Here is a 27,349-nt window from a genome sequence, read left to right as displayed (position 1 = left end):
TGTATGTTCTAGTCAGTTCAAATCAACAGGTTTAGAATGTTGGAGATGGTTAATCTTGTCAATTCAAGTCAATAGGTTTACGATGTTGGCCACAACTTGTCTCCAAACAAATTAAGTCAAGTTCATGAGCATAGGCTTCACCAAAGGCATTCAAACCTTTGTGGACTTGCGACACCTACACAATCTAATGAATGATTGAAACCAACTCCAATGTGTATTCAATATCACTAAAAAATCATGGAGCAGATCACCCCCTCAGTAAGTCACTCTCACCCAAATGTCTGTTCACCCCATTCATCTTCTTCAAGGAATGTAAGTGGTTCCCCAAGAACAAACCAGCTACTTCCTCACTCAATCGTCTATTTGGTAATGAAAATAGTGCTATCATTGAATGATTGCAATCTGCCTGGGCCTCCTTATTGATTCGACTTAGATAACTCGACTTTCATCTTGTTTCAATGAAAAAACAACCCTACGACTCAATTAACATGGTAATCAGTGTTGAATATGAAAATTATTTTTGAACACTTCGACATTCTTATATCAAAACATTATCTAAATTGCCAGCTTACATTTTTCATTGAATTCTCCAATCCACCACTGAATAGAAAATTGAAGAATATAAACACCCAGCTATGACAATTATATTGGAGTTTACACAGACATTACAGCTAGCTTTCCTCTGTTGTCCTCTTCCATCCACCCACTTGCAAAAATGATATTGGTAAAATTGAAGAAAGAAACGACCATGCAGTCAAAATATTGAAACTAAATATTTTTGTTGCATGAAGCATTTACTTTCCACTGCTGCAATTTTGTAGATGTTTCTGTGCCAATTTGCACATAAAATAAAACATATAAAACAAGCGTTCAGCTCATTCTTCTGATTCCGTATCTGATTCAAGGGCTTGAGATGCATCTTGTGGAATTTCATCTGTAATAGATGGTTCTGGTTTAGGCACATCAGTTCCCACATTATTCATCTACAGGAAACAACAGTCATGTTAATATTGAAAGCTGTTCAATTTAGTGAAAAACAAGTGAAATATCAAATTTATTTGATTTAAACACATCGTTCATTATATACATCTTCCATTTGGTACTAAGAAGAATTCACTATCCATTCAACATTTTCTAGAACATTAGCTTTAATATGAATCTCAGTTCCATCAAAAGCTTCGTCGAAATTTTGAACCACTTTTTGTGATGAAAAATACTCTAGCATCCTTTAAACATTTTCCATGAAAATAGCTATTCCCTGATGCTTAGATCTTTTTATGATGTTTTCCTGTATGTTTAGCAAAGTTCAACTTCAAACATAGTGAGAGAATAAAGCACAAGATAATGATCACACATGCCATATGCTACTATTATGTGGTTATTAAGTAAAACGATAGGAAATGTTTACTCTTGCATGCTGTTTAGACAACAGAACCATACATACTGCCAAAACATAGAACAAAAAACTGTAAAGAAACTATTCTGTCCATTAGAGATTATTTGTTCTTCACGGTAGCTAACAAAGAACATGGAATGTATGCAGTCAATGCAAGCTCTCAAATTTCAGTTTGTGATATTTTCAAGAAGATAAGGTGCATTTATTACCATTGGCATCCGTTCTAAATAGTTGATTCTACTTATACTACTCATGAACTTCTTGGTTTTCTTCATCAGTTTTCCTTTCTACTCCCAACTAAACAAGCAGTGCAGATCTTTTTTCATCATTCATTATGGAACATTCACTACTTGTAGGCAGATCAAGGTATGATGAGGCTATTTTGGCTGCTAATAAGGAGAGTCAACAACCAGGTTTTCATTTGTCTACAATGTCATCACAAGTTTGGAAAGTCTTGCATAATGTTACTTGATGCTTACTTGTTTTATTAGTTGTTTAGAAGATGAATTTTTTTGGGGGGGGGAATAATGTAGTTAGCACACAACTGAATTTTTCTCATATGATTATATCTGACTATGTATCAATAATTTGTTGTCTTTCAGGTAGTTAAGGAGTCAATTGGTAAATGGATGCGTTTTGCTTGACAACTAGAATCATTTAAATAACCTCTGTGTAGTAAGGGAAAGCAATCTTATGCTTGACCGACCATCTCTAGTCTATTTCTATAATAACATTATGAGCAGATAAAGATATACCTTTACTCCTCTATCTGGTATGCATTGTCATTTCGTTATTCATTCAAGTATTAATTATATCAAATAGAAGAGCAAACAAGGGTCAATCAAATAAAAAATCCTTGTTTTGAAAAATATTTTTACATATTTATATGTTTTTCAATATTTAGAAAAATTGTTTTGTTTTTCTAAAACTTTTTGCCTAGTTTTGAGTTTTTAAATTTTTTTGGATCAGTTGAGTTATTGCCAAGTCCACATTTTCAGACTATGGTCCAAATTGAGTATTGTTTTCTTTCCTATTTTAAAATTCCATGAGGAACAACAATGGTGCAATCAAATGTTATGTGAAAGGAACATCATGCAGAAACTCTTTGACAGTCACTAATGTTTGAGATGCCACGTGACTACTTAAGTGAGTGAAGAAGTCACCGGTGAGGAGGGACCTCAAAGAGATCAATCCGGACCGGTCAGCAAGAGTAAACACAACGGAAACACAAAGATATAATGGAGGCAATGCAGAACAGATTGATTTATTGCATGAAATTCGATTACATCCAACCAGTAACAACCGGGTTACAACATATCGGCTCACAGGCCTAGTAGAATAGGTCACAACTGGGACCTTGAATCTTAGGATCTATCTTCTACGCACAGTCTAGCTACTCGATTCTCTTATTGATTCTAATTGATTACATTCTATTGCGTAATTACAAATATATATATCGATCCAAAGGATCCAGTCGGCCCAAAAGGGATCAAAACCTGAAGAACAAGACCTAACGTGCAAAATAAACAAGGTCGGCCTCCATCAAGAGATTCCTCCAGAAAATCCAAAGGATGAAACATAGATCGTGGGAAAAGGTCAGCCACACACCAAGGAACATCGGAATCAACGCCCAAGGCTCCGCAAGCTTCGGAATAGGTTTTGGTAGATCACCAGAATAGGTCTCAGGCAACCGGTAACAAAAAATTGTCATAGGAAACCGGTAGCGATATCTTGCCAGAAAATGATCCAAATGCGACGCGATTTGGAAGCAAGAAGGACGATCAATTCTTCAAGTAGAATCCAACTCCTCAGGATCCGGTGAGCCAAAACCGGGACACACAAAAAGGAAAACTGAAACTGCAAACAGAAACGAAAATATTTTTGGTTGATGCAAGATTGCAATGAACCGGGGATGCTCATGCATTAGTGAGGGAAGATTAGCATGCCATGAGTTGATCCTTGGACATGTATGCAGAAACCCATTGATAGCCACTCATGTTGGAGATGCCATCTGACCATTTAAGAGAGAAGAGTAGCATTTGTCACATCTTGATCATTGGACATGTAAATTGAAATGTAACTCATATCATCCATTTCTATGTGTATACTTTGGGTTTCATCTCAATGCTCAAGGTCTAGCAACAATTATAAGCTGATTGATTTTATCATTCCCACTAGCTAATTTTCCCTCTTGTAACAAAGTAGAAGAACAAAAATAAATATTTGATCCAAATTTGATATAAAGACTCTTGCGGCCTATGTAATTAATCCATTGAGGAAAGCGAAGTTGTCAAATTGGGGGATGCTCTCAAGGAAATCAGTGTAGCTTGCAAGGGAGATAATAGTGTTTTTATTCTATCAGTTTGACAGTAGAATAATGTCATGTTAATGTATTTCTATCAAATCCTTAACGCATTGAGTTTTTATAAGAAATTAATGAAGAAAGTCATTTTTTCTACTTATGAACTAAGTGTTTGATTTTTGTTTATTCAACTTTTGACAACACCAGCATCAATTATCAATAATAAGATAGGAAGTCTCAAAACCATTACACATTGACCTTGCATATTTTAACAATTATTAAGAGGAATAAAGATGAAAAAGAAGTAGCAATTTTTTGGGGATATGACATGTTGATCAGGTTCCTAATCATAGGCACTAATACACTATTTTTTAGGAATTACTAAGTGTGTGGACAAATAACTTACATTTAAATGCAAATGTCATAGTTGTCATTTATTCAAGGTTGTGAAATGAACACCCAAACTGTAAATGACATCTTATTGTCTATACACTTGCTTATAGTGGGCACTTAAAATTGTTAACCCTTTTCTTTTTAATATCCATACAGAAATTAATATAAAAATGTCATAATGATGATCAAGGAAACTCTAGCAATAGCCTTGATAAGACATAGCCAAAAGTTGAATTCATTTATAACTTTCCACTCAAACAACAGGCAATACATAGTTTCATTAAATTGAGAAAAGTGCCTCAAATAACAAAAATATTACCATGCTAGCAAACACAACAATTTTAAAACTGTTGAAAATAATCTACAAACTGGGTTATGTAAAAATGTAAAGAAAAAAACTACCTGTTCATTTTTCTTTTTGGTCTGATGCTTGCTAAACCAAATACTGCCCATATACAAAGCAGCTAACAGGAAGAGGATTGGACCTATCCTTGGATCTCTCATATAATCAGATAATCCAGTTCCAAAGCCTCTTATCCTTTCTTGCATCTTTCTCCTTGTGCTGTACACAACTCTTTGAGAGATCCCAGACCAGGCTGGCTTAGATTCCTCAGGAATTAGATCTGGAGAGTTTATTCTCTGTAGTTAAACAATACCAATTGCTAATCACTGCTTGTTTAATGAGCAGAAAAGCAAATGCTACTAATAATTTGCTTTGAATTTAAAGAAGTTATGCCATAATAACTTTCAAGCATATCATTAAATTTTTATCATATGCAAAGTATTTACATCTCTTTGAAGTATGTCTAAAGGCATATTCATTTTTCTTACGCAAGCCACAGAGGTACATATGCTCTGTTGGAAATTCCACCTTACCACAATTTTTCCAATTATCAATGAATTCGATAATATTGTTTTTTTAATTAGAAAATAAAAGATGCTATATTCATTCCCCTTTTTATCAAAATTGCCCCATTTTCAAAATTTTCTTGATGATTTTTGGTCCAGTCATTAGCCATAATTGTTGCACATGGGTTCTAATGAAATACCTGGCAATAATAAAGGGAAATATGGTATCATCAAGTCCCTTTAAAGTTCCAAACTTCTAGGTAAGGGTTACAATGCAAAACTAAGTTAAAATGCAGTTAACAAAATGTTTAGCTATCAAGCCTTTGGGAAATTGAGGACAATAACAAAGGAACTATTTTGAGTATATAACACATACAAGGGTCTTTTCCTACTAATAGTACCTCACAATTTTCGCTAACTTGCCTTTTGATGAACTTTAACATAAAAATGAAATGAGCTATGATTTAAGTTCTCATTTATGATATAGATCTAACTTTGTATAGTGAGTGTAAGAACTCAAAACTCTAGGATAATGTATTTAGCATAATTTTTAGAAAAGAAACCTTTAAGAACTTGAGCATGGAAACAAAGAACAGCTGAAGCATATGTAATGTTGGGGTCTTATGGAAAAAATGACATAAAATATAATAAATATTTTTGCCCTTTCTACATAGAAGGACCAAAAGGGCCCTGACATCTTCCCAACAGTGGAACTACTGGTGCCCATCTCTTAATTGCACAGGTGCTGCTGAAGTGTGAAGTGCTGGTAAAGATGACTCTTGCTATTATATGTTATTAACTGGTTCAGATCTGTTTTTGACATTGGGACCATTACGATCAACTCTTGAGTGTGCAGGTGTCACTGAAGGGTGAAGCGCTACCAACTATGATCCTTGCTCTGAAAGAGGATGGCTTGCTACTCAAGTCGTGTGAGTTGAACTCTGAAGTTTAAATCGATGCTGCCAAAGTGTCATTGAACAGCACATCTTGCTTTCAAAGTGTAAATTTTGTCCTTGATAGTCATTGACTTGGAAAGAGTTTGTTTCAGTTAATTTCTATCTGCATGGGTAACGACAAGGTGGTAAATGCTACATGATGAAGCTGTCATCTTTTACAACCACTACCATGGTTTTCCAAGCGGGCATATATGTATGGATCCATTGTTGAGCGAAGGTTGCCATTGATGTCAAAGGCACTGGTCAGTTCTCTCATTAATGTCAAGGCATCCAGAAGATTGAATTACTGTCATATCATATCAGAGCATCTGTGTTCCAAAAAGACATGTATCTTTATGTTATCACTATGCTCCAATTTTAGTAGTTCTTGATTGTCTATCATATATGATGTTGTCTAGAAGCATCGGCAGTATGTTTCTGAAGTTTGTTGCTCCAAGCTAGTATGTGCGCTCAGTTGCACTGTCATGGTGTTTGGTTCAGTATTCTATCATTGTTGAGAGTTATGGCATGCAGTTTGAAAGTAAAGTAAAGCTACATATGAAGTATCATATTCCAAAGTTTCAGAGGCAGAGCTTCAACAAACAGAAAGTTAGGAATGACAAAGTGTTCACTATGCTAGTTGGCCGACTGTGCTGATTTTCAGATTAATGTGCCAGAGGATTTTAATGTGTGCTAGCCGGAGGTAGTATGTGGATATTCATTAGGGCCAGTAGAGTGTATGTTGGGTAACGCATAGCATGTTCCCTCTCCTAGTGTAATGTGTGCACTTTTGGAATGGGCTTATTACATGTTCAGTTAAGGAATTAGTTTGTGGCTGACTTGTAGATATTTTAATTATGTTCTAGGCTGGCTTGTGAATATAATTATCATTGTAATGCATATATAATGTTGATCTAGATTCTTTCCTAGCCGAGCCATTGAGTGTTTGAAACGTGGATGTTCTACTATGTAGAAGAGATTTCTCTAGGTTTAAAGATGATAAATTGGCCTCAGCTGATTAGCGACAACCTAGACATACAGTTAAGGGACTTCGAAAGGACAAACATTTTACATGAGTTGTTATGTAATATACATGTTGGCTAGAAACATAAGGAATATGGGATTGGTATGCAAGGGTGAAGTAAGAATTAAGAGAGGTCAACTTAAGGTATATGATTTCCATCCCCAATTGCAATTGCATGAGAAGGAGCATTACAAAAGAGTAAACAATGCATTCTCAATGTATCTCACTTGTCTATTACAAGGAGGAACGCACAAAAGGTTATCAAAGGAAGCTATGGCGCTAGTAGAAAAGTATGGTTCATGGTTGATCCAGTTTCTGACTTTTAAGTACATAAGAATCCAAGGGTGCACATGCCATCCATCTAAGCTTCCAAGATACCCAACTGATAATATGGTGCTACTTGAAGTGGTAAGGCAGTTATGCAATTTTGATTTCATTCAAAAGGAGGAGCATAGACCTAGGGTATCCTTTCCAATCTCAATTGGCAAGATTATAGAGACATGGTATATAGCTCAGGCAGCAGAGACAGTTAATACGAAGTTGCAATTTTACCAAATTGGCATATACAAGCTTAGATCGAACTTTGATCCTCATCATGAGATCCACACAATGGAAGAGAGAAGATACAAGCATAGAGTCGATCTAGAAGATTATTGGGCTAACCTCACAATGAATTCAAAGTTACAAGAAAGATGTGGTGCAGAATGCCAATTGATTTCATTAGAAGGTGCAATATTTTCCCAGTTCTTGATCAAGTGAAAGATTATGAAGAATATGTATAGCCTCAATACGAACAAGAAGAGGATAAGCCTATCCTAACACCAAGCTGGTTGCACCGGAGCTTACAGATATAAACACATTGATGAAAGAGGTGATAGATAATTCAAGATGATGGATTAATCAGCAAATTGACAAGTTAAGAAATCGAGGTGTATCCCTTGCATACGACAAGATAGACAATGAGGATTCTTCCTCTGATGAAGATGAAGCAAAGAAAACCAACGAAGAAAGAAATAGTGAGAGAGAAGTTCAAGTCTCCAAGAAAAGAAAGAATATAGCTAGGAGTCTTCAAAAAGGGAAAATTATGGGAAAGGAAGTTACTAGTTCGGAATCTCGACGTAAGAAATCAAAAACAAGTTCTACTCAATCAATTACAAGCACTTCATCAGTTAGGGAGCTTGAAATGAATCAAGAGAACGATTCGAGATTGGAACGAGGAATAGAATTTTGAGATCAAGGGCAACAAATGCCCTCTCATGATTGAGCATCATCAATTGTGGATCATCTTGAAGTGGAAGAGATAGTTGTAGTGGAAGATTTGGGAAATCCCTGCCCAAATACAAATGAAGAGCTAGATGAGGTCATCAATTCAGCCTTGAGAGGAATCAATGAGGATAGTCAGTTGGAAGATAGAAACGAATTATCTATTGCGCCTGATTGGTTGAAAGAAAAAATGAATAAGAAGATAGTGGAAGAAGTTCAACCCATTGAAGAGATAGATGATTTCTTTGCAAGAATTGGAAAAGCTAAGTGTTGAGACATGGACCAGCTAGGACTCGAACCTAGGACCTTCCATACACTGCTGGAGTGCTCTACCACTAAGCTACTGGCCCCTCTTGGACCAATCCATCATCGGTCCGGGTGTGGCTTATTTCCAACACCAACACCCCCCCTTAAGCCACACCTCTCATGTGCTTGGGGCTCCTAGCATGGACCTGGCTTTGATACCATGTTGAGACATGGACCAGCTAGGACTCGAACCTAGGACCTTCCATACGCTGCTGGAGTGCTCTACCACTGAGTTACTGGCCCCTCTTGGACCAGTCCATCATCGGGCCGGGTGTGGCTTATTTCCAACACCAACACTAAGGGGCAAAAGAAGGCAAAGAAGTTCTCCCATATCTCAAGGGATAGTTCAAGATCAAGTATTTTGCAAGCAGCAATTCCCATGGTTGATAAGCCTAGAGAGGAGATCACTCCAATGGACTATGAAATTAGACCACTTGATCTTGGACCAACAATGAAAGAACAAAAATTCCAAGAGTTAAATGATTCTGGTAGGGCATGTTAGTTTTCATGATCAGATTATCCACAATAAACAGAAAACTAAAGTTGCACAGTAAAGCATACAAATAGAGGATCACACAACACAAGACTACCCTGGGAAAACCTCCCTCTTGGAGGAAAAACCCAGCAACAAATCAGATCTAGATCCTTTTATTAATTGTAGAATACAATGGCAATAACGATCAGATTACTTATCTGATATAACTGTCAACCTAGGGCAGAATTAGAGTTACAGTCGTAACCCAGCTAGGGCACAATGTAACAGCAGAAGATAACAGACATACAACTTCCAGCTCTTCGTAGTTCTTCACTGAAGATTGCAGACCTAATGATGTTTGTGGACCTTCAAGAGGAACTCACTATCCTCTTCAATGTATTCACTGTCCAAGATCGCATGTATGGCAAATGCTGATGGCAGAAGTAATTTGCTGATCTTCAGAGGTGGTTCACTTGCCTTCAATGAATATTCGCTAACCTCCAGATCTTGCAGAGCTGACTTCACTTTGATAATGATAAAACTGAATGATGAATACATACAAATGAATCTCTATTTGTATGTGGCATGGAGACCAATTCAAGTCGGCTTTACCTTAAGTTTTGTGCCAAGATTTAATTGCAATTATAAGGCTTACACATTGCCTTAAGTCTTGCCCTATTTTGGTATCTTAATAATGATTAAGTTATATTGCAAGGGGAGCGCACCTATTTAGGACCACACGTTACATGAAGTGATATAGGGTCGGCCCTATAATATGATGAACATGTTTCATGTTGCTTTGGTGTGTAGGAGATAAAGGGCCCAGCCCTATTCGAGTTTGTGCACATAGAGATAGGGCCCAGCCCTATTTACACGCCTCCTTAATGAAGCAGGGCCCAGCCCCCTTTTTGGGATTCAGACAACATTGGAATAGGGCCCAGCCCTATTTGTTTTACACATTACATATAAATACAATAGATAGGGCCCTGCCCTATAAGGATTCGGATGATGCCTTAAGGCAATCCGAATCCTATTTATTTTCCTAACCTAGTTACAAAATCAACAGGGCAATCATAGATAGACTCAACAAAATGGAAGAGAATAAAGATAGGTTGGAATCAAAAAATATGAGATTGAAAGAGTTTATACAACGGTTGATGAAGCCAATGAGGCAAGAAGATGATATGTTTGTCCCACCTATTTCCATTCCGGAAGAATCAATGGAAAGTTTCGAAGTCATGTGAAGCCTTGCAAATCATTTGACAGGTATTAAGGCACACCCACAACCACTGTTTCCTCCATTCATATGTTCATCCAAAGTTGTATATGGCATTTAGAAAAATTGTATACCTATCTGTTGATGTGTTTTTTACGCAGATGCGAACACAGAATAAAATACTCAAAGTATCTTATCCTCTCTTGAACAAAATCTCTCAAATGTTGAAGATTAGCTTAAGGATCACTTGAGAAGACTCCAAGGTTCATGAATGTAGGGTCACTACGTGTGGATAAGCTTTGTTGGTTGATGTGATTATGATGGAATCACAAGGGGACTTACATTCGAATGCCTAAATGCTTGATTTGCTGGAACTCGATCATCTGATGTTGCTATACAGTGATGCTCTTTGTCCTAAACTAGCTTAATTTTGAAAAAATGGCAAAAGGTAAAGGGTTGAGAGAGTTTATACTAAGGCCAAGAAAGTAAGAAGATGGATGAACGATTAGATGGAATCCTACTGGGCAAGGTCTCACCATCAAACATGAACAATTTGACACGAGCTCAGTGTAATCTTCTAAGGATGTTTCAAAGATGTTCGAATCAATACCATCAAACATTGATCACTATTCAAGTTAATGCATAAGCAATGAGTGTAGGACGATTCTGAGTTAATCTCATATTATTCCAATTGACCACACAAGGCGCACTTACAAGCAGCAAGAGGCTAGTGGTATGGATTAGGCGGATTCCACACAAATACATTCAACAAATTCTTCCATTCAATCTAATTTATTTATCATCTAACATGAGGATTCAACAAGAAACCATGCACATTGTAAAGAAACAACACACTTCACCATAACTTCAATGAAAATAGAGTTCATTTACAACTTAAACAACAATTTTTGCCTTCTCCTACTCTACTCTAACTTCTATTCTATTCTCTTTAGACTATTGACTATTAGCTATTCTACTCGCTATTAACCTTTACAAATGAAGAGCTTGAGCTTTATAGAGAGAGCTCATTTACACCTAACAACCAAGTTTGAATCTCCATCAATGGCCAAGATTTTACAATGAAAACCCTAATTAGGGTTTGTTACAACAAACTCTCCTTAACAAATGAGAAAATTACATTCAGAAAGTGTGGACCAATAGATAACAAGGGTAGATGCCTCAGAGTTTGTGCCATCACAAGTGAGTCAGGTACATTGCATCTAGACATTCTGATGTGGAACCTCTCTAATTGGTGAGTGGTAGTGACTGGGACGATGACGAGGATTCCACAATTTGCACTTTGTGGACTTGATTTGATTCATCATCATGAAGGGATGTTGAGAGATATCTCTTGATACTCAACATTATCCAGTTTGCTTAAAAGGATGACGATGATGAGAGACAAACTTTGATTAACTCTTCTGAAACTATTTTCTCTTCGAATGCCTTGATCATAGATGTGCAAGAAGTAGACCTTAGTTTTGAAGTATTGATGCTACCATTGTCTTCCTCCTTTGAAACTCCAAACTCCTCTTGTGACTCTCTTCATGTCTTTGAACGTTTCTTGTGTGATCTCCTTATTTCTTTCTTCATTTCCTGCAGAACAAACGAGCAAGTATCAAATACACTTGATATATAGGCTTAGTTAAAGCATATAAAAAGGATTCGCCATCATGAAACAACACTTGAAGTTGTTTTTTCGCTCTTGGAGAGGAGCTCTTGAAGTTTACTTCACCCTTGATATTTATGAAGTTGTCCTTGACTTGTCTTTGAACCTCGCTCATATACCTTGACTTTTGAAGTTGCTCACCTTACTGGGATTATGAAGTTGCTAATGTAGATAATATTCACTCATGCGGGTGAGTTCATGAAGTTCGATCTTATACACCATTTTATGAAGTTCATTCATCCTCAAAATGTAAAACTTGCTCATATACCTTGGGTTATGAAGTTGAAATTTGCTTTTGAAGCTCTCTACATGAAGTTCGCTTATCTCAAACATGAAGTTAAAAATCGCTTATGTAGCTTGATTCATGAAGTTGATGTTCGCTCATGAAGCCTTTGAGGATGAAGGTCGCTCCAATTGGTGTGCACATGAGGTTTGTTTCTCTCATCTTGCTCATCAAGTTTGTTCTGCCTCTCCAACTTATGAAATTCGCTCATGATCTCTAACTCACGAAGTTCATTTGTATGAAGTTCGCTTCATTTTATTGATTCAAGAAATTCATTTGAATGGAATTTGCTCCTAACCATCAGCTCATGAAGCAAAATTGTATGAACTTCACTCCAAATGTCCCAAACATGAAATTCGCTCCAAGATGGCAACTCATGAAGTTGCGAAAAATTCGCTCCAAAATGGCAACTCATGAAGTTGCAAAATTTCATCCGAAGGGGTGTGCACATGATGTCACATTGCTTTGCTAAGCTTGCTTGTCATGAAATCCGCTCCAAAACTCTCCAACCTAAAGTTCGCTCCATTACTCCAACTCATGAAGTTGTCTTAAATGTGAAATCCGCTCCAAAACTCTGTATCCTGAAGTTCACTCCATCACTCCAACTCATGAAATTGCTTCAAACATGAAATCCGCTCCAAAAGTCTCAAACCTGAAGTTCGGTCTAAACTGTGAGATCATGAAGTAAGGATTTCGCTCCAAAGGTTGAATTCATGAAGTTGATGTTCTCTAATTTGCTTCATCCCTTTATTCCCAACTTTACTCATGAAGACTTGAAGATGTAAATCGGCCCAATCTCTTTATTCATTTATTTCGCTCCTAAAGTCCAACTCATGAAGATCAAGTTCGCTCCAAGGGGTGAAATCATGAAGTTCGCTCCAAAACATGAAGTTATGAAGTTTACTTGGCATTGAATCCATTCAAGGCAATCATCCTTCATTTCTCATTCAACTTCACTCATGTAGGCTTGCTTATGCATGCTCATTGATGAAATTCGCTCCAAGAAGGCAAGTCATGAAGTTCGCTCCAAGATGCTAACTCTTGAAGTTTGCTTGTGAATGCTTGAACATGAAGTGAGTGATTCTAAACTTCTTTCATCTCCATTTCGCTTGTGAAGCCTTGAAGGTGAAATTCGCTCCAATACCTCAAAACATGAAGTTCGCTCCTAATCACTCAAACATGAAGTTCGCTGCAATACTCCAACTCATGAAGTTACAAAATCCACTCCAATACTCCAACTCATGAAGTTACAAAAACCACTCCAATACTCCAACTCATGAAGTTCACTTGAGATCATCTACTCATGAAGTTAGGAATTTGCTCCAAAAGGTGAACTCAAGAAGTGTGAATTTCGCTCCACTTGCTCAAGTCATGAAGTTCAAGTTCGCTCCTCTACATGAAGTCATGAAGTAAGGATTTCGCTCCAAGGAGGCAAGTCATGAAGTAGGAATTTTGATTCAAATGGTGAACTCATGAAGCTTGCTCTTGAGTGTTTGATCATGAAGTAGGCAATTTCCTTCTTTCTTCCACTTCCAACATGAAGAAGCTCGCTCCAAATCTCTCACTCATGAAGTTTGCTCCAAAAGTCTCACTCATGAAGTTCGCTTCAAGTCAGCAAGTCATGAAGTTCACTTTATGTAAAATTCGCTCCAATCCTCTCAAGCATGAAGTTCGCTCCTTATCCTTCAAACATGAAGTTCACTTCAAAAGTGTGATTCATGAAGTTAAAACATAAAGAAGACTTAGAGATGAGGTGGATTACAAATGAGCTTATTAATCACGTCATTGCACAAGATTTCAATCCTTGGAATAATTCATTCAATCGCTCAAACTCATACTTACACCAATTCTTAAGCAAAAGACTCAAGGGGACATTAAAACAATTCGAGCTTACCTACAACCTTGAACTCTTGGATTGACGCTATTAGCAATTTTATTCAACTCTTTACCTAGACTCCTGATTAACCAGCATGACATGCAAACCTTATAAACTTACTCACTTACTTCACATTTCACACAAGGCTATTCACCTGACTCCTGGCCCTTTTAAGCGTCTATACTTCTCTAATGCAAAGGCTAATAGCAAAAGACTCAAACACAACCTAGGAAGCAAGAAAAAAGTGGGGTCCCCATTTGCAATGGGGCGATGTGTGAATACCTCACAACACTATCTACATGAACGGCATATGAGAATTTGTGGGGAAGATGTAAATAGATATTATAGAAATAAAAAACATGAAAGTAAGAATATGGGTTTTCAAATAAGTGAGATAGAATGTTCTATTTGATTATTTGGTTGGGTGATAGGTTGAGCGTTAGGTGACATGAATATCCTTTGCCACCAGAGCCACAAGAATTTTACATGACATATTGACCAAATTGAAATACATCTTTTCTTAATGAAAACATGAAAGAATATAAGTATGTTAGATAAAATGTTTCTTCTAGCTACTCATACTTACATAATATGGGAGGTCTTTGGAATCACCTTCCTTGATTATTTTTGATATCCACGATAGTATCTGTCAGCGAAGACAAGTAGAGAATTAGATAAATTTGTCTACGAAAAAGAATCAGAAAAATATTATCTCAGTTTTCTCTGGATGTGTTAGAAGCAGCTAACAAATCACCACTAAAACAAAGATACCTTCATTAAATGACAGAAGTTATTGAATTCAGAAATGCTTCTGTTAGACATACAAAATCTTCTCTCATTTCATGATGCACTAGCCCAAAACGTGTGTGTGTGTGTGTCTGTCTGTCTGTGTCTGTGCGTGTGTGTGTGTGTGTCTGCATGTGTCTATATACGATGTGAACAGTTCCCTCATGCCTCTTCTATTCTTGTTGGAAGATATAATATGACTTTGTATAAATTAGTGTGTATATTGTTAATGTAATTATAGGTGTATATTGGATGTCTAAATCATGTTAAATATGTATTTCATAAACAGCGCAGGTTTGCAAGAAAGATTTTGCAAGGCTTCAATTAATATCATCCAAGGACCAAAAGGAAGCATCGCTAGGCACAACTTGTCAACCCCAAATGAAAATGGGTGTCATCTAAAAATAAAAACAACACCAAAATCTCTCCCTACGAATGGAATGGAAGAAAAAATATGGCTGTCAAAAGAAAGAACTCTGATCTGCAGATCTGTGTGAACCTTTCCAAATCTAAAAAACACTTAGGACTTAGGTGGAAAAAGAGAAGAGACCCTCAGCAACTCTACACATGGCTGACATTTTCAAAGAGAGTTTCAAATAGCCAAAATTATTTTCTAGGCCAGCAATGGTTTATCCCTTCATTCTCCTTATCCTCCTTAGCTAGGTATCTCTAACAAAATGAATATTTGCCTTAGGACAAAAATATCAAGTGCATATGCTTCCATCATCCTTGAAAAGACCCTCTGTTTACAAACTAGAAGCATATAGTTTAAACAATAGTCAAACAAAGTTAAAGGTTCTGGTACAAGAATGGATATATGCACCAGGTTCGAGTATGCTGGTGTGGCATTTTTTCCACTAGGTACGGGCTATATATGTATAGATATATGCAAAATCCATGAATTACAAAGAATTTTTTTAATTTTTGAAGATTTTACACTGCACCATTCAATAAATAAAATTTAAAGACAATTAATCTTATCAATTAGAAGCTACTTTGATAACATACACAAGTACAATGATCAAATGAGTAAAAAAGCAAATTTGAATTGATAGGAAACAACATTTTGAAATATAGAATATTCTGAGTGTTATAGCCTTATAGGTGCACAAAAATCACAAACTATGATATCCATGGCAGCAAAAACAAAAATCACTTTAGAAAGTCATGAACTAGAATAGAAAGGAGCTTGAACCACTCTGCCCAAACATCACTAGCTCTATGTAGATTGTTGTGTCACAGACAAATCTACAAATCCTACTACAGCCATAGGAGCATTACTTAGGGATTGACTTGGGAAACCAAAAGTATAAATGTAATTAAATTTTTTATGTTTGGGGACACGATAAAAGCTTGAGACCACATAAACCTGCATGGCACATGCCATTTTTTATAATTTTATAGTTTTTGACTAATCTCCAAGAGTCTTCCAAACCCTTCAATTTTAAGCTTATCCTTGTTAGATATCCAACATTTACTAAAATACAAAAGTTCTACAAACACATGCATTGTCACAAAATGGAGACAAACTTTACATCAAAATGATGGATTATTTTAGATTTTCAGTCACGTTTGAGGGTTGAGACATGTTTGTTTTATTCTCTAAAAATGTGGATTTAATCTATTGATGAATTTAAATAAAAATTGTTCTCTTGGCCATGGATTCTTCAAGGCACTACCCAAGTTCATCCAAAGCACAACCCTACCACCCTATGAGTACATCTTAGATGTACCCATATGGTACTTGAGGCAACATACCTATTGATGTACCCATAAGGTACCCAGGGTGGCAAAGCCCTGCCTGGCCATCTCATGCACATATAAAACCCTGCTCTCACTTCCACTCCCATTGTAATGTCCCCATTTTGAAATAGGATTTAATAATAATATTAAAATTAAATTACAAAAGAATAAATATAAAATTTAAAATTTAAAATTTAAAATTAATAGAATAGAAATAAATATAACTAAAATTTAATTAAGTTAATGAATGGTCAAAAAGCATAAAGGAAAAGTTGTGACTCCCTCAACGTGAAGTATAAAAGGGAGAAGACAACTTCATTTGAAAGGGGAGATTTTTAATCAAGAATGAGAAGTGCAGATCTGATCAATAAGACAGCAATGAGGAGACATGACCCCTTTAGAAGGATGCCTCTTTCCAAAGACGTGTCTCCTCAAAATATGCAAATCCAAAATATATCGAATTGGAGAGGAATACAAGGAAAAAGGCATTCTCAAGTAAGAGCAGGTCTAGAACAGAATTATGGCAGAAATTAATGAAGATGAAATAAGAATTCTAATTTGTGAGTCGAAATCAGATGTGGAACTAAGGTAATAGTGGAAAATGGCTATGTTACCCTGAGTTTCTGACACGAAGACGACAGGGGACGGCGGGATGAGTTTTCGAGATGGCAAATTTTATTGCCAATTTTGGGGACGGCGGGGGGATGGCAAAGGGGACAGCTATATAAAATATAGGGAAAATTTAAAATATATAGGGAAATTTCAAATTTCAAATGAAAAATAGATAAAGCATGTATATATACATTATATTCATATGAAAACATGGATAAAGCAGCTATATGTACATTATAGAACCTTAAAATACCACATTTGTGTTCAGAATTCATTGTCAATACTCAATATACATTCATTGTGAATACTCAATATGCATTCATAATTGAAAAATCATCACCAATATGCCAGCACTTGTTTGATTTGCTGAAAATTTGATTTTTTTTCTTTAACAATTATCGCTGGAAATAATTGTTTTTATCGCCCATATTGCATATCCTTCCCTTTTAAAAATCTCAATATCATGGAGATGAAATATTTATATCGTTCCCTTTTGAAGTTTTAAATATATCATATAGTCAAACATGAAATATGACAACGATATTATGAATTATCACAGTCAAGACTTATATTAATAATTTAATGTCGTTGCCTTTTAAATTTTTAATGATGTTATATGGAGCCTAAGCAAACTCGGAGGTTAAATTTTCCCCCCTTTTATCAATGCAGTTTCCCCCCAAATTATTCAATGGGGGTTTGGGGGCAGCGCCCCCAAGACGGGGTCAAGGGGCAAAGCCTTTTGCGGGGTCACGACTTTTATTGTTTTATTTGCATTTATTTGATATTTTCTGCATGCAATTCCTAGCAAATAACTGGAACAATTTTGGGCAAATAATTTGGGGCCACATTAGGAAAATAAATAATTTAAAAATATGACATTTCTTTAATTTTTTTAACTAACCCCAGCCGTGGGGGGCATCCAGCCGTCCCCGGGATGGATTGGGGACATCCCAGCCATCCCCCTCCGTCCCTGGGATGTACGGACGTTCCCCATGGCTTGGGCAAACATCCCCTCGTTTCCTGGACGTCCCCAACAAATTCCCACATTTTGGGCACGGGGGAAAACGTCCCCTGGCTGTCCCCAAGTCCCTGAAACGTCCCCAGGACCGAGACGAGGGTTTTCAGGCCAAGGACGTGTCCCCGGGTTACGTAGGAAAAAGGAGATCTGGTTTGAATTATCAGAAAATAAGAATATGATACAGTAGTTAATTCAGGAAGGATGCCATATTTATAGAGAAGAGAGAATGGAGGATATAAGTCAAGAGAGAATTAATGAAAGAAGAAATAAGAAGAAGAAAGGTTGTGACCCTTTCAAAAGGCAGAAATTATGAAGGATTGAGTTGTTTCAAAAGGTGGTAATTGTGAAGGGTTGTGACTCTTAATAGACATGAGGAAGAGGTGACTGCTCCCTCATATTGGAAGTTATAAAGGGTTGAAGGTTCCATTTGAAGAAGACATCAAAAGGGAGATCAATTGGGAGAATAATATATTATTCTCATAGGCAACAATGAGAAATGGTAACTCAAATCTTATGAAAGGTGGTGACCCTTTCACTTGTAAAGTATAAAGGGGAGATCATTCCAAGCAAACATCAATACATCATCGCTCATCAATGCATCAAGAAAACAAGCAATCTATGAATCAGAAAACGTTGAATCAAACAATCTATCAATTAGCAAAGATCAATTCAACAAAGTGAATAAACAAGAAATCAAATCATCATCAATCAATTCACATCTTGGAATCAGAAATCAATCATCAAATGTCTATCGAATCAATCAATTCATTATTCAAACATCAATCATTTAAGTGTCACTCTATCAAACCAACATTCATTCAATCAATCATCGAACATCAGGAGTTAAATAAAAATACAACACCAGGAACATCATCAATCCTTAATCATTGGAAATTATAAAATTGCAGGAAGCAGACCAGATTCTCAAAACATCAGCAAAATTCCCCCCGTCCCAGCAGACCGACTATTATAATAATATTACTGTGTGTCATGTCCCCTCCTAGATCGTTATATATATATGGAGAGAAAGAGAGAGACCCTAAATGAAGAAATTATTATAATTAATTAATATATTAATTACCAATGAATGATTATTTAAAACTCATTAATTAATATGTTTAAAGTATATCGATTAACTTTAAACATTGATATTCAATCAATTTATTATAATTAATTCATTTTAATAAATTAAGGTATTTATTAATAGTCAAAATGATTATTAAATATATTAAATAGTCAAAATGATTATTAATTATATTAATATTTAATAACAATCAAAAGTGATTATTTAAATATTAAATAGGATTAATTTTAAATTAAAGTATTTATTTTTACATTATAAATAAAGAATAAAATAAAAAGAGAATGGGCCCCTCCACCCCCCCCGCGGGAAGTGGTGGGACGGGAAGCCACAGCCCAAGCTGCGCCTACCATCACACTCCTTCCTTCGGAAGGGAAGTAGTGTGGCGGTAGTCACAACTTAGGTTGTTGGTCGTCACACCCTTTCCCACGGGAGGGTGCCCATGGAGGGACACGACCACTCCCCTTCATGGGTATTAAACCCAGTCAACCGTGAGGGTTAGGGGAGGAGGAAAAACGGGAAGGACAACGGACTTCCACAGGGATCTACGTAAGGTAAGGGATTTTCGTTTATGGATTATGTATGTGCGTGGACATGTGTGCCACACACACACATACATAATCAATGGATACTTTATGCATAATAATGAATATTTTAATAAGTATATTAATGAATGTTAATAATGAATATTTATTAATAACAAATATTTTAATACGTATATTAATGAATATTAATAATGATTATTTTAATACATATGTTGAGGAATATAAGTAACGAACATTTTAATATATATGTTAATAAATGGTTCTTAGGTATCGATGAATATGTATGAACATAAGTAATAAATACATATCAATGAATAGTAGAAATATATGTTAAAGAAATAAATGTGAATATTGATTAATGAACATTTTTATGAATATATGTTAGGGAATACATGTTAAACCAGGAATTTATAAATGTGGATTATGGAATGAAAAATAATAATCAAATGAAAAAATGTATTATAAATGAGATTACATGTTGGAGGCTATAGGGAGGAAACTCACTTAGTCTAAGGAAGGGATTATGATAATCCCTAGGGCAGTATATATACTGAAAAATGATATGCATATGTATGGCTTGGTTGATTAAACTCAACCAAGAAGAGACAGATCTGGCCGATCCCCTCTGAGGACTTGGATGATGGAGGCATCACCCAAGGCAAGGAATAGACAAGGGTCTTCCTTGGATGGCTTGGGTGTAAGAGGTTACACCCAAGACAGTATTCGAAGTCATCTTCGATTTCCTGGAGGAATTGGAACCAGGGGATTCCAAGAAGGCGAGCCTCATGACCGCCTAAGGACATACTTTCGTATGGCATTCGTATCCTTTTTATTAGATAAAAATTATGATTATGTTAATTAAGTATTAAAGATAGATTGCAAATTAAAAAAGGTTCATATATATATTTATATGTTGTATTCTAACAATCTGTTTTGCAGGACCGTAATCTCTAACTAGTAGGGACATTACACTGTGGTAGGCAGAACTGACTATAAAAAAATATTATAGTTATGAGCATGAATATATGTTGTATGATTGTACTAACTATACGCAAATCTAGTTATCTGATCTAAATATATCTGCATTTAATATGTTTACAACAATCCATCACGTATGATAAGGAAGGAAGAAATCCGCAATTAGGGAGAAAACAACTTAGAGCACCCACTTACAACGACTAGTAGGGAGAGAATGGCTATTAGGGCACCCTATGGCCATTTCCTTTCCACTCCATACATTGAGGAACTATTAATGAATCATAATGATCTCCAGCCATGGATGTGTGGAGGAGGATTGCACAGAGGGAAAACAATTGTCTTAGGGCACCCTACCATGCTTCCTTATTCCATGTCTTCCATGACTGAGATTTCCATACAAACTAGACTTGCTATGTAATGAGAGATGTATAATTTTCATCCTCTAACCTTAGACTTATTCATGAATGATGCCTACAATATTACCTAACCCTAAGTTTTATCGTGTGTGTGTGTGTGTGTCAGTGCGCATGTGTGTGTGTGAGTGTGCGTGTGCGTGTGCATATATTGTTTATGTGGTGATTGCAAGATTAAAATCCAAGATCGCATTATTAAAGGGATTTATTTGGTAAAACAAACCCTAACCCTAATTTTGTTGTAATTGTGATTTTAGGGAAAATTAGGAAGGGGGCATTACACCCATTCAATATTGTTCTAGGTCCAATTCTTGTGGGATCAATGACCGAGCGTGGATGCTTAAGGTGCACATTTGGGGGGTCAATGACCAAGCCTGAAAGAGAAAACCTACAATGCTTATCCTCCAAAAGTAACTTGCCTTAGCCAAATTCATGCCTAATTTCAATCAAAACCAACGAATGGTGTGAATATTACCCTCAAAGTGCCAATTGTAAGATCAATTCAAAACTCATTCCAAAGGATCGCTCCTAGCAATCTAACCTATCAAACTCCTAAAACTGAAATCAATAGAGGATGTCCCCATTTGCAATGGGGCGATGTGTGAAAACATCTCAACAGACACTATTTACATTCTATGTGGACCATCAAGCTCTCATGTATTTAGTTAACAAATCAATTATCCAAGGATAGATGAGTAGATGATTGTTGACACTTCAAGAATTCACATTCACCATAATTGTCAGACCAAGGAAAAGCCATGTAACAGCCGAAGAACTGTCAAGGATAAAGTCGTGAGAATTACCCAAGGGAATAAAAGAGGATTGGCTTGACACTCACCTATTTCAAATTGCTACACTACCACCTTGGTACGAGAATCTTAGAGAATACTTGTCCACCTCCACGTTCCCAAAGGAGATGTTGCTAGTAGAGATAAGATAGCTAGCCATGAAGAGCAAAACCTTCCAACTAATAAACGGATTATTATATAAAATGGGTTCTAACCAAGTACTTAGGCGATGTGTTAAGCAAGAGGAGATACCTCACGTACTAAAGGAAGAACACAAGGGTCTCGCACGAGGACACATGGGACTAGACCCAATAGCTCAAAAAGTTCTGCTAGAAGGTTGTGGTGGCCAACAATGCACACAGATGCACGAGAGTGCATAGTAGGATGTGACAACTACCATAGAATGAGCAAACCTCTAAAACAAGATTATATGTTGTTGTTCCCTTTGCACCATCAAGAGATCTTCGAGAGATTCCATCGATCCATTGAAGGTCAGTCATTTGCATAGATGCATATACATTGTCATTGCCACATAGTATCGTTGACGTGTCTAAAGTCACGGAACTACGACTCCATCCAGCCAACGCATAATAGAAATGCTAAGAATCCTATCCTCTCTTGATATAAGGAAATCCCTAATGTTGTGTTAATTTGATCAATGGGGATGACCTCAATGTTTCCGTTGTTAGGTCTTGACTGCAGGATAGCTTAGTAGTTGATGTGTTTTGCTGGAAAACAAAGGGGACTTAAGATTAGACGAAATTGGTTTCGTACAGGTTCCCTAAAGTTTTACAGTCCTATATCATCTTGTTTGCTTCTAATTGATGTCATTTCAGCTTGATTGGCTGGCTTCTTTAATGAAAAAGGAAAAAAGGAGGGATAAGGATAAAGAGTGAATAAGAACAGCTAACTAATTTTAACTAAGACAGCATATTTCAACACATAGACGGAAGTCTCAAAATAACTAGAAATTACTTTGCCAGCTAATTAGCACAACTAGGTAAAAACCAGTGCAATCATCTAAGGATTTGGAATTTTCAAGTTATTTAGATACGAATGATAGACTCTTACACCCATTCATCCAAATCTAATAACCGATCTTAGCACAAAAGGGGCTCAGACTAACCATGCAGAGGAAACAATAATCAACTATTTCCTAATGGTATGAACCAAGATTTTCCATCAAATACATGCATAAATAACTGTCTGAAAGTAAATACAGTTGTAGAAATATGAAATAAATGGAGAAGAGGACCATGCACTCACAGTAAAACAAACACAGCTTTAACATCCATTAAATTCCTGTATATATTTCGCCAGAGTTTTTGCAACAATCTTTGTATTCTGCCTACAACAAAGGAGGAACAAACTCCTTTATATAGAATTCCCAGAAATGGATGAATGGCCAAGATTTAAACTTAAACAAGGGGGCCAGATTCATCCATTTATCAAAACTGCCCATACCCATAAATGGGAGGCAAAATATCAGCAACAACAAAAGGAGAAACAATAACTACCAAAAAGGTAATCAATAACTACCCAAAAAGGTACTCCAAAAAGTGCACATGCACGAAGCTCAAGATTTACAACTGTTTTGGTAGTTAGAAATGAACTTTATGTTTGAAAAGTGTTTTTTAAGATTTAAAAAGAAACTTGTATTTTAGGAAAGCACTTTCTCCATTTCTGCTGTGGACCCCTTTTCCAAAAATTCATCCTCACTGTGCAAATATTCCTTCCAGATGTCCCGACCTGCTATACGTTCTGCCCGAACATATTCCTGAAATCCAATGCATAGCTTGAACAACACCATGCTTTGGGGCATAGGAGGATGACGTATTTTATATTGCATACCCTCCAAGTGGTGATCTACATGCTTTAACCCATCCTTCCAGTCAGACTGATGAGCCTCAAAACTTAATATGTCTGAATGCAACCCACTGGCAAATTCTAGGTCCTCCATGGAGTATGAGACCTTATCAATTCTCAATCTATCCTCCCAGTCTGGTTGTACTTGATCATCAGACAAACTATTTTTCCAGCCTAGAACCATTGATCGAAGGATCTTTCCACCAAGATCCCTCATGTTTTTCAAAATTTCCACACATTCCTCTTGCTCTTTATTAATGTTATTTTTGTGTCATTCTTCATGTTGGCAGTCCAGTACCATTCTTTAAAAATGCTGATGTCATAGGGATCCACGATAGCAGACAATGTGGGAATCTATGTGTGGGTCTAGAAAAGAGCCCTTATGAGGGGAAGAATTGTACCAAGCACCTCATGAACCCTGAAACACTCCCTCTTTACTTCAAACAACTTGACAAGAATGGTCTCTCGGTGGCGGGCCATTTCCTTTACGTCTTCAATGATCCGCTCTCCCTTTTCCTTAATGTCCTGAATCCATTCCCTAACGGCCTTGGCGGTATCACGTACTCCTTCAAACTCGGTTGTAGTCCTTTGTGCCAATGCCAATGGGGGAAAATGGGATTCAGGGGCATGTTGCAATGGTTTCAGCAGGTGATCAATGTATCCCTCAGCTTGCTCAGCACGAACTCAGTACATGTCTCTCTCAGCAGTCATTTCGTCGAGTTGTCTGAGCATATTTTGCATGGAATCCTTGAACTCTTCCCTTTCTTGCTCTTTGGTGGCTCGCCCTATCGGGATGGTTGTAATGCTATAATCGGCCAATGCAATCTGATCGGCCGGTTTATCTATAGGCGAGGTAGCGATATGAATGGTGCGGTTCCTCTACTCATCCTTAGTGATCCGGGAGTAGGTCTTGGGCTTTTTCTTACCTTTGGATTTTAGCTCTCCTATGCGAGAAAGATATCCTCCAAGTTGATAGGTGGCTTGACAGCTACTTTCCGCTGTACACGAGCAATTAACCAGCCTTGAGGGATGGTCTGTCCGGATGTTATTGCCAAATTCCCACTTTGTTCCTTGGAGGTTTCAGCTGGCTCACTGGCTATCTACAATTGATCTGTAATAGAAGGAACGGATGCAGTATCCAATCCCTTACTCATAGCTGAGTTCTCCCCTACCTCACTGAACAACTGTCGGGTATCCCCTTGTGATGGTTGCTCTTCAGTTTTATTGGGCTCCTGGGTCTCATCATCCTTTTGCTCTCCCTCAACGGTGGTGTCATCTTTGTCGGCGCTATTCAATTGTAATTCATGCCGACTCCCCTGTGTGAGCTCACGCTTACCAGCCTCTTGATTAGGTGGAATTTCTCCCTCCTCAACTTGATTTCTAGGTTCATCGGAGCCAACGATCCTGACCTCTGCATCTAGCTCGCCTTGTGCCTAAGGATTATTAGCCTTGAACACATCAACATCACTTTGGGAAGGCGAAGCAGATATATAGTCAAGTTCAACTACATCATCCCCCGAACTGGGGTCTTTGGATGACGAACTGACTTCCAGCCTCCTGATAGAGATCTTTTCCCTTCTAGTTCTTTTTGATGTCCGAGCACCTCTATTGGCTCTGGCTTTCTTCCTCTTCTTTCCGGGTTTCTCAACCTCTTCCTTTGGTGCGCTTGAGGTTCCCTCATCTTTCGAAGACTGAGAATCGAGACTGCCCATCATATTGTATGTAAATTGAATCCCTTCATGGGTCAATTTCTCGATTTGCTGGGATAACCAGTGATCGGTATACCTTCCTAGAGCCTCCATGACTGCCTCAAAATCAGTAATTGGATCCTGAGTCCAATCAATGCCTGGCAAGAGGTATTTAACTGCCCCAAACTCTTGGACTTGCAAGCAATTGCCATAATCTGTTACCTGATCTGGGACCCGACGGTACTCATAAAGCCGCATTTGCTTGACACTTAGCCTAGAATAATCACGCCGTCGGACCTCATAGTCATCAGAACAGTTGCTCCAATAATCGTCAATTGATGCCTTCGCTCTGTAGCGCCTGCCATAGGCCCTCTTTGCCAAATTGTCATGATCGAAACACTTCCTTGGGAAATGTTCCTGTAGGCCATAGGATGCTAATTCAGCAAATGACTCATCAACTTGCACCGAATTCTTGAAATGCACATTGAGGTCACCCAAGATCATGGGGAAGGTGAAACCGGACTGTTTCTTATCTCTGAGTAAGCTACTTGTTGGGTGCGCTTGTCTTGCGACTTCCATAAGGACTATTTCGTTTGTCGGATAGAGTGGAAGTCGGAATGGAGCTCCCTCAAAGCCTACTATCTTGATATAGGTGAACCTAGGGAATTGGATAAATCATGCGCCATACTTTTGTATCAAAATGGTAGCATACTCTGAAAGCCTTATGTGCAATCCTCCTTGCATTAACCTGACTAGGCGCATTGTAAAGGCATCATTGACATGTTCATACTGGCCAATTGCATAAGCAATGTTGTTCTTTTCTCTTTGAGCTATGCCATAGTAATGCAATTGAGGGTAGCATTCATACACCTTTACCTAATTTGGGTCGTTCCCAATCTCACCTTTCTTGATTAACCCTCTTAGTGGCTGGTGTCAAGCAAACATGTAAACCGGGTAGGAAGTCATGGCGAAGTACATCTTTTCCTCAAGCTTGACCAGCTGTGTATGGATATTATCGCTAATGATCTAAGCCCGTCGAACTTGGACTTCCCGACGAAGACTTGTTCAGTAAAGTAGAACATCCATTCCTCAAAAAAATTGGATTGAGGGAGTCCCATAACCCTGCTGAGTAAGGTGACCATGTCGCCATACTCATTATAAAAATCACTTTTGGGGGTCTTTTTACTGATCCGAATGCTTGGGGGCCTTCTTTCCTTGTACCATTCTTCGTTTATCAATGTCTTGCATTTAGCAGGATTCATGTCGTAAGCAACCTATGCCTCATCTATAGTTGTAGCAACAGGATTATCGGGAAATGGGATGTCAAATGCCTTCCCCAATGGCCTCAGGTGTGAAATCAGCTAGCACTATATTTTCTAGGACCACTGATCTGGTCTTTGGCTGATAATGTCTGGCAGCCTCAACTACTAGTTCATAATTTTGCACGGATGGAGGGAAACCTGTTGCCTGAGCGATACCACTCTCCATCATCCACCTGGGCTTGCCATAGCCGTTAGGAGAATATACCCTGTTTCTGAAATCTTGAATGTCTATGTGTCCCAAATCAGTATCACCTACGTTCTCCCATATGCTCTGGACTTTCGACTCCTGAACTCCTCTCTTTTGGTATTGGTACTTCATTCTCTCGCCTCTACAAGGAATGCCAGATTTAGAGACCCGAGATGTTCCGGTTGCACCAGTTGTTTTTGAGTATCCTATCGCCGATTTAGGCATTTATCCTGGCAAATAAGGTGGTTATCCCACGATTTCTCCAAACTTCGGGTTAAAAAAGCTTTGTGCGAGTTCGGCCTGCAAGGCCCTTTTGTAACCTTTAAAAACTTCTT

General features: G+C 37.5%; 1 protein-coding gene across 2 annotated transcripts in view; it reads right to left on the bottom strand.

The window, feature by feature from the left end:
• Positions 1-501: 501 nt before the first annotated feature.
• LOC131046567 (uncharacterized) overlaps positions 502-27,349 on the bottom strand; it is a 246,943-nt gene continuing 220,095 nt past the window's right edge. Inside the window, exons 18-20 of one of the 2 annotated variants that reach the window (XM_057980329.1) lie at positions 14,574-14,633; positions 4,494-4,730; positions 502-983 (exon numbers count right to left, since the gene is read on the bottom strand). In XM_057980329.1, the coding sequence (XP_057836312.1) occupies positions 876-983; positions 4,494-4,730; positions 14,574-14,633 (405 nt within the window). In that variant the 3' untranslated portion in view covers positions 502-875. The remainder of the gene's footprint in view (positions 984-4,493; positions 4,731-14,573; positions 14,634-27,349) is intronic. The other variant, XM_057980337.2, reaches the window with a different exon arrangement.

The sequence above is a fragment of the Cryptomeria japonica genome, chromosome 10 (assembly GCF_030272615.1).
Source record: "Cryptomeria japonica chromosome 10, Sugi_1.0, whole genome shotgun sequence".
NCBI classification, from domain to species: domain Eukaryota; kingdom Viridiplantae; phylum Streptophyta; class Pinopsida; order Cupressales; family Cupressaceae; genus Cryptomeria; species Cryptomeria japonica.
Note: the sequence above shows the minus strand (reverse complement) of the source record. Positions and strands in the feature narration are given on the sequence as shown.